The sequence below is a fragment of the Nicotiana sylvestris genome, chromosome 1 (assembly GCF_000393655.2).
Source record: "Nicotiana sylvestris chromosome 1, ASM39365v2, whole genome shotgun sequence".
Taxonomy (NCBI): Eukaryota; Viridiplantae; Streptophyta; class Magnoliopsida; order Solanales; family Solanaceae; genus Nicotiana; species Nicotiana sylvestris.
The window spans coordinates 89082816-89094551 of record NC_091057.1 but is presented as its reverse complement, the minus strand read 5'-3'; the positions used below and the strand labels follow the sequence as shown (position 1 = coordinate 89094551).

General features: G+C 41.2%; 1 protein-coding gene across 1 annotated transcript; it reads left to right on the top strand.

Annotated features, from left to right (window-relative positions):
• Positions 1–255: 255 nt before the first annotated feature.
• LOC138872124 (uncharacterized) lies at positions 256–11425 on the top strand. The gene is made up of 3 exons (XM_070150169.1): positions 256–709; positions 10869–11210; positions 11337–11425. The coding sequence occupies exons 1-3, from the start codon at positions 256–258 to the stop codon at positions 11423–11425; spliced, it is 885 nt and encodes a 294-aa protein (XP_070006270.1).
• Positions 11426–11736: the final 311 nt, after the last annotated feature.

Sequence of the window (11736 nt, the reverse complement as noted above, 5' to 3'; positions counted from 1 at the left end):
AATCAAGGAAGAAGTCACCAAGCAAGTAAAAGCCAAGGTTCTCAGGGTAGCAGAGTATCCAACATGGTTAGCCAATATTGTGCTAGTGCCTAAGAAGGACGGGAAGGTTAGAGTCTATGTCGACTACCGGGATCTCAACTGGGCCAGTCCGAAAGATGACTTCCCGTTGCCAAACATACATATTCTAATTGATAATTGTGCCAAGATGAACTGCAGTCGTTCATTGATTGTTTTGCTGGGTATCATCAAATATGGATGGATGAGGAAGACGCGGAGAAAACGGCTTTCATTACACCGTGGGGGATGTATTGTTACAAGATAATGCTGTTTGGGTTAAAGGATGCTGGGGACACCTACATGAGGGTCATGACTACTATTTTCCATGACATGATACACAAAGAGATCGAGGTGTATCTAGACGATATCATCATCAAATCCAAGAGAGCCACTAACCACATGGAAGATCTGAGGAAGTTCTTCAACAGACTAAGAAGGTACGACTTGAAGCTGAATCCCGCCAAGTGTGCATTCGGGTTTCCTTCCAGAAAACTACTCGGGTTCATTGTGAATCGCCGAGGAATAGAACTGGATCCGTCAAAGGTCAAAGCCATCCAAGAATTGCCACCACCGAAGAACAAGAAAGAGGTTATGAGTTTCTTGGGAAAATTCAACTACACCAGTCGGTTCATAGCTCAATCCACTATCATTTGTGAGCCAAACTTTAAGATGTTGAAGAAGGACGCCGCTACCAAATGGACTGATGGTTGTCAAAAAGCCTTTGACAAAATCAAGGAATACTTGTCAACGCCACCAGTTTTGGTCCTGCCCGAGCCGGGTAGACCTCTATTACTCTACCTTGCAGTATTGGATGGAGCTTTCGGTTGTGTTCTGGGGCAGCATGATGAAACAGGAAGAAAGGAGCAGGCCATCTATTATCTCAGCAAGAAGTTCACCCCGTATGAGGCCCGATATTCTCTATTGGAATGCACCTGTTATGCTCTGACTTGGGTAGCTCAGAAGTTGAGGCACTATTTCTGTGCCTATACTACTTATCTCATATCAAGAATGGATCCTTTGAAGTACATCTTTCAGAAGCCCATGCCCACTGGTAAGCTAGCCAAGTGGCAAATCCTGCTGAGTGAATTTGACATTGTTTACGTGACTTAGAAGGCAATCAAAGGACAAGCACTAGCAGATCATCTTGCTGAAAATCCCGTGGAGAGAGAATACGAGCCTTTAAAGACGTATTTTCCTGATGAAGAGGTATCTTTCATAGGGGAAGATATTGCAGAATCCTATGATGGTTGGAGAATGTTTTTTGACGGAGCAGCAAATTTCAAAGGAGTTGGCATAGGAGCAGTCCTAGTATCAGAAACCGGTCAGCATTATCCGGTATCTGTCAAGCTCAGGTTCCCGTGTACCAATAATATGGCCGAGTATGAAGCCTGCATCTTAGGGATCAAGCTGGCCATTGACATGAACATTCAGGAATTACTAGTGATCGGAGATTCAGACCTGCTTATACATCAGGTCCGAGAAGAATGGGCAACCACGAACTCCAAGATACTCCCTTATCTGCATCATGTACAGGAGTTGAGGAAGAGGTTCACAAAGACAGAGTTCCAATATGTTCCCAGAGTTCAGAATGAGTTTGCCGATGCATTGGCTACCCTATCGTCCATGATATAGCACCCAGACAAGAACTTCATTGATCCTATTTCGGTAAAGATCTATGATCAGCCAGCTTACTATGCTCATGTAGAAGAAGAAGCAGACGAAAAACCTTGGTTTCATGATATCAAGGAATATTTGACGATGGGAGAATATCCAGAACTCGCAAATCCTACTCAGAAGCGCACACTTCGGAGACTATCTAACTTCTTTCATAGTGGAGGAATCCTGTATAGGAGGACCCCTGATTTGGGATTACTAAGGTGTGTCAATGCAAAGGAAGCATCCATATTATTGGAGGAAATTCATGTGGGGACCTACGAACCACATATGAACGACTTTGTCTTAGCCAAGAAAATACTCTGAGCTAGTTATTTTTGGATGACTATGGAAACGGACTGCATCCAGTATGTCCAAAAATGCCATCACTGTCAGATACATGCAGACGTGATAAAGGTGCCTCCAAACGAGCTTACTGCAACAAGCTCGCCATGGCCGTTCGCCGCTTGGGTAATGGATGTTATCGGACCTATTAAGCCTTCCGCATCAAACGAGCACATGTTCATTCTAGTGGCAATTGATTATTTCACCAAATGGGTTGAAGCAGCATCGTACAAAGTAGTGACTAAGAAAGTGGTAGCAGATTTTGTTCACGACCGTATTGTTTGTCGGTTCGGAATTCCAGAGTCAATCATCACTGATAATGGTTCCAATCTCAACGGCAACCTGATGAAATCCCTGTGTGAAACCTTCAAGATTAAACACAAGAATTCTACAGCTTACAGACCTCAGATGAACGGAGTTGTAGAAGCCGCCAATAAGAATATCAAGAAGATACTAAGGAAGATGATAGAGAAACATATGCAGTGGCATGAGAAGTTATCATTTGCTTTATTGGGATACCGCACCACAGTCCGCACATCAACTAGGGCAACTCCCTATATGTTAGTTTATGGTACAGAAGCAGTCATTCCCGCCGAGGTAGAAATTCCCTCCTTGAGAATCATACAAGAAGCAGAACTTGACGATGCAGAATGGGTAAGGAGTCGCTACGAGAAGTTAGCTCTTATAGATGGGAAAAGAATGAATGCAGTTTGCCATGGTCAACTTTATCAGAACATAATGTCCAGAGCCTTCAACAAAAGAGAAGCCGAGACAGTTTACACTGGGGCAGCTGGTGTTAAAGAAGATTTTTCCGCATCCAGATGAAGCTAAAGGGAAGTTCTCTCCCAACTGGTAGGGTCCATACATAGTTCACCGGGTTCTAACCGGAGGAGACTTCATACTTGCATAAATGGACGGTAAAGTTTGGTAGAAGCCGATCAATTCAAATGCAGTGAAGCGATACTATGTGTAACTCTTACGATTTCCTGTATAATGTATTTGAACTACGCCTGACCTAATTCCCGTTTAAGAGGGGATATGTAGACAGCCCTATGAGTTCGGTCACAATTCAATAAAAAATTTATTTTCCCCCGCTATTGGAAACTGGGGCAAAATTTTGAGGAGGACCCTCAAAATTCCGAAGTTGATTTCAGCCATTTGTCGCACGCAGCCGTCAGAAGCACCAACCCAGTAAACTGGGGAAGAATTTTAAGGAGGACCCTCAAAATTCTGGAGGGAGAGAGGTTGCAATGTCTTGAACCGCGTCGCATTCGTCGGTTCATCTAAAGAAAACTATTTTAAATTATGTATTTATGTGAAATTGTTTCTAAATCATGCATGTCTGGTATCAAAATTGCTTTGTTTAGGAACGCTACCTCAATGATACACAACGCCAAGCAGGACAAGCGAAGCTCATGAGGAAACGAACTAACCTCCCCCCCTACAAAACTCACGATTTTTCTTTGGATGCAGGCACTCAAGTCGTAAAATCAACAGATATATCTATGTACTCATACTTCCTGGGAATACAACTCTCGGAATCATCACCTATTTATAGTTGCTATCAGTACACGACATCCACAGCAGCCACAATATAGCAATCAACTATCAGCTATCATCTATCAGCTAAGAGATTTCATTACTATTCGCCTTTTATTTTCTACATTGCATAAGGATACCTTTCTGCCTTCCGAGACTAAGCTCTGTCTCCATCTGCATTTTCTACATTGCATAAGGCTACCTTTCTGCCTTCCGAGACTAAGCTCTGTCTCCATCTAAATTTTCTGCAATGCATAAGGCTACCTTTCTGCCTTCTGAGGTTAAGCTCTACCTCTATCTGCATCTTCTGCATTGCATAAGGCTACCTTTCTGCCTTCCGAGATTAAGCTCTGTCTCCATCTGCATTTTCTTCATTGCATAAGGCTACCTTTTTACCTTCCGAGGTTAAGCTCTACCTCCATCTGCATCTCCTACATTGCATAAGGCTACCTTTCTGCCTTCCGAGGTTAAGCTCTACCTCCATCTGCATCTCCTGCATTGCATAAGGCTACCTTTCTGCCTTCCGAGGTTAAGTTGTACCTCCATCTGCATGGCTGAAATACTGCCACCTTATTTCTCTTGCATGGCTAAAATATTGCCACTCTTATTTCTCTTGCCTGGCTGAAATACCGTCACCCTTTATTTACATCTTGCATCGGCTGAAAGATCGCCACCTTCTGCATTTTCATGGGCTGAAAGATCGCCAAATTGTCCAAAGGCATCATTGTTCGGAGGCACCATTTCCATAGCCCGAGAACGCCATACCATGGCCTGAGGACCCCATTTTATCTTTTGCATATCATTATTCAATGGCATCATGGTTCCGAGGCATCATCCTCATAGCCCGAGAACATTATTTCATAGCCTGCGAATCCTTTATCATACGCTTCATGGCCCAGGACATCATGGTCCAAGGACATCATCCTAACCGTCCAAAGACAGCATTCACGGTCCAATGGGAACTTGCATCACATTTAAATTTATGCGCAATATATATATGCTAGTATTGTTCATTCGCAGGTACACCGGCTAGCAATGGTCGTCTCAGCAGGAGTGATCCCGCTCCAGTTCTCGCAGCCTGTCAGACTCTGACCATCCTTTCTCAACCTGAACATCGCGTCCGCTTTCCGAAAATCCCCATCAGCATACTCCGCCTGACTCATGTAATACCAGGGATATGTAGGCATCTCAGAAACCGGAGCTCGATCAAAACTCTTCAAAATCGTTTCATTCGGTCAAAATTGGCCATCATATCTTTACCCAACAACTCTTTCATCCTTCCCGGTTAAAGAGGGGCAGTTGTTGATACCCAATTTGTACCTATGTATTTTTATATACAACATACTTTCAAAATAACATGTACATATATATATAAGCATGCCCAAGAGTTTTGGTATTTTTTCCTAATTTTTAAAATCAATTTATTGTCTATTTTAGCAGTATAAAGACCAATAATTACTTCCAAAATCATCAATTTTGGTGAATAACTTATTTTATTCTCATATTTACACCAAAATATAATTAAGGTTATTTTGGTATATTTTTACAAATCTATTTGGTATTTTAAGCTAAATTGCATGTAATTGCAATTAAAGCCCATTTCACGATTAGTAGCATTTTATAATTATAAAATTATTTCCGGAATTTTTAAATTAATATTTATATAGTATTTGTTGTCTCAGTGTTTTAATTTACTTTTAAAATTATTATTACTATTTTTATAAAATAGAAAGGGAAAATAGGCTATTTAACACTTAGCCCATTTCTATTTCAATTACAGCCCTTTCACCTTTCAATTTTGGCCCTCAATTTGACCCAATTCCTCCCCAAATTAAACCAGCCCAATCCCCCAAATTATCCGACCCCTGACCCGATTTAAAAACCCACCCGACTCCCTTTTGATCCAGGCCGTTGATCATTTTGATCAATGGCCATAAACTCCCCTTTCCTTTTTTTAATTCCCAAACCACCCTTAACCTAATTCATTTCACCGAGATGCCGCCTTTGAACCCTCTTCGTCTCTCAAACTCTCTCGAACCTCTCCGAAACCTTAATCGTTTCCCACCTTATCTCACCATGTTTCTACCGAAATCCATGGCGTTTCCGGCCATGGACGGTCTATACTCATCCTTTCTCACCATCAGACCTAAGCTATTCAAGGTTTGAAGCCTGACTTCAATGGCCTTCTTCAGATCCTTCTCAGATCTGTAGATCTATGGCTTCTCCGGCCATTATTCCGGCATGTTCTAGCAATATAAGTCCATTTGACTTAGGATCTAACTTTCCTCAAGACATTTCTCATTGCTAGGGTTTTCTCTGCAACCCTAAGCCGTCTAAGGTTCTGTACCCGCCTATTTTCTTAGAGATGTGATATGTCTGGGCTTTATTTGACATTTTAAAGGTTTTCCCCAAATTTCCTTTTTAAAATCGTACAATTTCGATTTTAAGTTTTCAGAAAAAGTTTTTTCAAATGTCTTTCTGATTCTTTTCGTTCTTTCTTTATGTGTGTTTATCTATGTTAGGCTCGTATGTTTTTTTTCTACTACGCATGAGTTTGTTCTCTTGTTTCTTTTCTATTATGCGAGACTCTTCTATTTTGCTGTCACTCTTATGCTCTCATGTTAATCCGTGTTGTTAATCCTTATTTTTTGCTATATGTGTTTATGGTTGAGTTCTTTGATTTTGTTCACTTTACTGAATTCTGTTTGTGTCCTGCTAAGCATATTTCATCTACTTTTGTTTAAATCTCGTATCATCTCTTTCTTCTAAACTTGTTTAAGGTCCAAGTTTTCTCGAGCATGTTCTCATGACTTTGAATTAGTGTTCTTTCTATCGTGTGTGTTTGTCTCTCATAAGTCTTTGGAAAAGACTTCTGAGCCCCTCTCAAGTGGCCTGCCTTCTCATCTCCATTGTCTGACTCAATTTGAAACCCTAGGATTTGGGGTTTTCTTTGGCAAGTGGTATTAGGGACCCTAGGCTTTCAGACTCACTATAAGCCTGTAACTGAACTTGAATCCCTTTTGCTTGTGGCTCTAAGACTTTCAATGTTAGAATCTTTTTCTTAGAAACCTGACGATTCGTTTTGCTTGATCTGTGTACTTTATATATGAGAAATTCCTCTTTCAAAGGTTTTCACCAATTAAGTGATTGATTCTGAAATCCCTTTAATAAGGCTGATGAATTGTCATTGATATTTCTTCGATTGAACCTCTTTTACCTTTCTTGACTTGGTTCATTCGAATTGAACTTGTACTTTTGGTTTCCTGGCTATTTGATTGATTACCTTGCCATATTTGGCACAAACTGTATGCCATTGATTGTTTTCCTTAAATAACTTCTATGTACTTACCCCTTTTGTGCTACTTTGAAAAGGTTTTATTTAAAACTTCTTTTCTTAACTAATTTTTACCCGTTGAAATCAGAATCCCTTAACCAAAGGGAGGTTGATTTCAATGGTATCTCCTTGCCTTTCTTACTTGCTTTCTGCACTATAAAAGGGACTGCCCTTCTGCACTTTTAAGACACCTTACACCTTCAATTCACACGACCTACACACTACCGGTCCTTAACTCCAATTCAACACTTGCACACTTGCAATATTGCTTTGAATTCAATACTCTTTCAACACTCTGCTTTTTCTTGAGATCTTTGGAATTGTTAGGCTTGCAACTTGGCCTTTTCTAAGGCTACTGTTTTTACTTGTTTTCCCCTGAAACCGGTATTTTCTGATTTAACATTTTTGCCTCACCCCTATGTGCATATTTATAGTCTTCTGCAATCCTGTTTACGTTACTGCTCATGTTCAATGATATATGCTAAGTATGTTCTTTCCCTGCACTTTTTTCTATTGTGAATCCCTACCCCATATTCCCTTCTATATGTTTGAGTTAAGGCTCATGGCCTAGCAATATTCAAATTGCTGCTCAGGTCATAACCTGATCCACAATGGATCCTAACTCTTAAGATTTGGCTAACAGGCTGGTTAGGGGTGTGCCAGCATTCCCAATTGCTGAGCATGACCACCAGCTTGCCATGGCTTTCCCCTAATTCCTCTATGCACTTACACTTATTCTTAGACAATTAAGTTCTGCCCCCCCCCCCCTTTTATGAGCCTTGCTTTGGGACCTTGAGTTCCCTATGAACTTGGACATCTGAGGGTTGTCCGTTCCACACTGCACTATGATCTCAATTCTACAATGTGTTTGGGGTATATACACTGCCCGAGGCCCTTCGAGACTCTTGGGAACTTTGACACATCCCAAACATGAGAAAGGCTTTTGGAAATCTGATCCTGGAAGTTGGTTTATCTCGTATTGTTGGACTTTCAGCTTGAATTAGGCTGTTTGGTTGTCGCTGGAATTTCGGATGTAATTTTACTCTTTTCTGATTCAATCGGTCTATAATAATTTGTAATAACTATTGGGGTTGGCTAGTGAAAAGGGATGGGGTGAATGTACGCAAAGAGTAGAAAACTTGCCTATAGGATTTTTTGATTTCTGCATTCTCATCTTAGAACGCTTGCCTATAGGATTTTTTTTTATTTCTGCATTCTCATCTTAAAACTCATGCCTATAAGATTTTTTGATTTCTGCATTCTCATCTTAGAAACCATGCCTATAAGTTTTTCTGCACTTCTGCATTCTCATCTTAGAAACCATGCCTATAAGTTTTTCTGCACTTCTGCATTCTCATCTTAGATACCATGCCTATAGGTCTCTTGCATCTATGTAATCATTTAAAACCAATAACGCTTAGATATATTGCCTATAGGAGTAATAATCAGCTTCATCTATTTTGTCTATGAGTCTAAAATCAGTCATAAAGTCGTTTAAAATTTGCAGATCTTTTGTTTATAGAACCAGTAACCCTCTCTTTAAATCAGTACGCTCCGTTAGATATCATGCATAAAGGTCTAATTTGGTTTTGATAAACAATTCGGACATGGCTAATTCGGACTCTTCATCTGAGAAATATGTGATAAATCAACATGTCCTAACACTTTTAAATTTAATTCAGACCATAACCAGTATTTGAAGTCATGCTAAATAATTTTCTCCTTCAAGTGAGGAGACCTGTTTGAGCCCTTAAACTGCTATTTGTTTCCCCCTACTTGTTTATGTATTTTGTTTGTCGCATTAGAATTTTGTCCTTTTAAAACTCTAAAAAAAACAACCTCTATCCCTTTAGAACTACTAGTCCAAAATGCCTCCGGGACTGATAGGATCGGACGGGCAATGTCATGCAGTAAGCAACGACATTATTCCGTGTTTAATATCTTAACAGGGTGGGAAAGGGTAGATATGGACATGATGATCGGTGCGCTAATACCACGTGCGACCCCTCTTCTGAGGAGTGATTGTCGTGTATTGCGTTGATGTGATCCATATTGTTTGTAAATCTAGGACCCCTTCCCTTTTACTTGTTATCCCTTTTTTAACTGTCCAGACTATTCGCTTAAGATTTCTGTTTTCTTTATCTTTCTTCAAACTTTTAATTCACTTGCAACATTATGTGTAAATCCCCTTCTATTTGAGATCTTTATTTGCTTACTTGTTAGTTAAAGTCACAATTATAACATGGTCGGGAACCACACTAGTGGATCTTGGGGGGTGCCTAACACCTTCCCCTTGAGATAATTTCTAGCCCCTACCCAAACTCTTGTTTTCCAACTCGAACTCTTATTTAGTGTCCTAATGCACGTTAATCATTAGGTGGAGACTCTTCAAAAAACCCAATTCCCAAGAGGGAACGAGTTGTCCTCCCAAATGTCATGAACCCGATTTCGCTTTTTAGAAAAAAGGGGCACGACAGGAGGGTAGAATGATTGCTTATGCTTCTCGTCAATTGAAGCCCCATGAGAAGAACTGTCATGTTCATGATTTGGAGTTGGCTGCCATTGTTAACACGTTGAAGATTTGGAAGCATTATCTCTATGGTGTGTCTTGTGAGGTGTTTACTGATCATCGTAGCCTCCAGCACTTGTTCAAGTAGAAGGATCTCAATTTGAGGCAGTGGAGATGGTTGGAGCTGCTAAAGGACTATGATATTACTATCTTGTATCACCTGGGGAAGGCCAATGTGGTGGCCGATGCTTTTAGTAGGAAGGTGGTGAGTATGGGCAGTTTGGCATATATTCCTATTAGGGAGCGACCTCTTGCAATTGATGTTCAGGCCTTGGCCTATCGGTTTGTGAGGCTGGATATTCAGAGCCCATTCGGGTCTTAGCTTGTGTGGTTTCTCGATCTTCCTTGTTAGCTTTGGCATATATTCTTATCAGAGATCGCAAGCATGATGATCCTCATTTACTTGTCCTCAAGGACAAAGTTTAGCATGACGATGCCTAAGATGTGACTATTGGTGATGACAGAGTATTGAGGATGCAGGGCAAGATATGTGTGCCCAACGTTGATGGGCTTCGGGAGTTGATTCTTGAGGAGGCCCATAGCTCGCGGTATTCTATCTATCCGGGTGCTACGAAGATGTATCAGGATTTGAGACAGCACTACTGGTGGAGGAGGATGAAGAAAGAAATAGTGGGATTTGTATCTCGGTGTCTCAATTATCAGTAGGTGAAATACGATCATCAGAGACCGGGAGGCTTACTTCAGCAGATGAATATTCCAGAGTGAAAGTGGGAGCGGATCACCATGTATTTTGAAGTTGGACTCCTATGAACCTTGAGGAAGTTTGACGCTATTTGGGTAACTGTGGATCGGCTGACCAAGTCCGCGCACTTCATTCTTGTGTCAACTACCGATTCTTCAAAGCAATTAGCTGAGATTTATATTCGAGAGATTGTTCGCTTGCATGTTGTCCCCATTTCCATTATTTCAGATAGAGGTACTCAGTTCACTTTGCAGTTTGGGAGAGCCGTGCAGCGAGAGTTGGGTACTCAGGTTGAGTTGAGCACAACTTTTCACCCTCGAATGGATGGACAGTCTGAGTGCACTATTTAGATACTAGAGGACATGTTGCATGCTTGTGTCATTGATTTTGGAGGGTCATGGGATTAGTTTCTACCGCTCACGGAGTTTGCATAAAACAATAGTTATCAGTCGAGTATTAAGATGGCTTCATATGAGGATTTGTATGGGAGACGGTGTAGATCTCCAGTAGGATAGTTTCAGTCGGGCGAGGCTAGGCTTTTGGACTTGCTACAGGATGCTTTGGACACGGTGAAAGTGATTCAGGAGCTGCTTCGTACGGCGCAATCAAGACAAAAGAGTTATGTTGACAGGAAGGTTTGTGATGTGTCTTACATGGTTGGGGAGAAGGTTTTCTGAAGGTTCTATCCATGAAGGGTGTTAAGAGATTTGGGAAGAAAGGTAAATTGAGTCCTCGGTGCATTGGAACTTTTGAGGTGCTTAGGAGGATTGGGGATGTGGCTTATGAGCTTGCTCTGCCTCATGTTTTGGATTTCAGCATGGTTCAGTTAGACGGTGATTTGACCTATGATGTGGAGCCAGTGGCTATTTTGGAGCAGCAGGTGCGAAAGTTTAGATCAAAGGATATAACTTCAGTGAAAGTGCAGTGGAGAGGTCGACACGCGGAGGGGGATACTCAGGATACCGAGTGTGAGATGCAGAGCAGATATCCACACCTGTTTGAGGCTTATGGTATGTTTCTAAACTCGTTCGAAGACGAACTTTTGTTTAAGGGGGGGAGGATGTAACGACCCGGTCGGTCATTTCATGAGTTACAGTCTTGTTTTCCCCATTTCTACTTTTTTATGAATTGTTCAGCTATATTTCGTCGTATCGTGTTGGTTGGCTCGGATTCAGAGTGGTCATGGAGTGGAATGAGACACTTAGTCTATTATTTAGAAGCTTAAGTTGGAAAAGTCAACCGAATGTCAACTTATGAGTAGAAGGTCTCGGATGTGAATTTTGATCGGATAGCCCGTTAGGTGATTTTGGACTTAGGAGCGTGTTCGGAATGTAACTCGGGGGTTCGTGGTAGAATTAGTCTTGAATTGGCAAAATTGGAAATTTGAAGTTTCCGGTCGGTAGTGGAAATCTTGATATCGGGGTCGGAATAGAATTTAAGAAATTGGATCAGGTCCGTAGTGTCATTTGTGACGTGTGTGCAAACTCTCAGGTCATTCGGAGGTGATTTGATTGGTTTCGCCGTTGTTTGTGGAAT

Coding starts and splice junctions, on each gene's coding strand:
- LOC138872124 (XM_070150169.1), top strand. CDS start 256: ATGGATGAGGAAGACGCGGAGAAAACGGCTTTCATTACACCGTGGGGG. Junction 710..10,868: donor AGCTCAATCCACTATCATTT/GTGAGCCAAACT, acceptor GTTGGGGAGAAG/GTTTTCTGAAGGTTCTATCC. Junction 11,211..11,336: donor ACACCTGTTTGAGGCTTATG/GTATGTTTCTAA, acceptor TGAATTGTTCAG/CTATATTTCGTCGTATCGTG.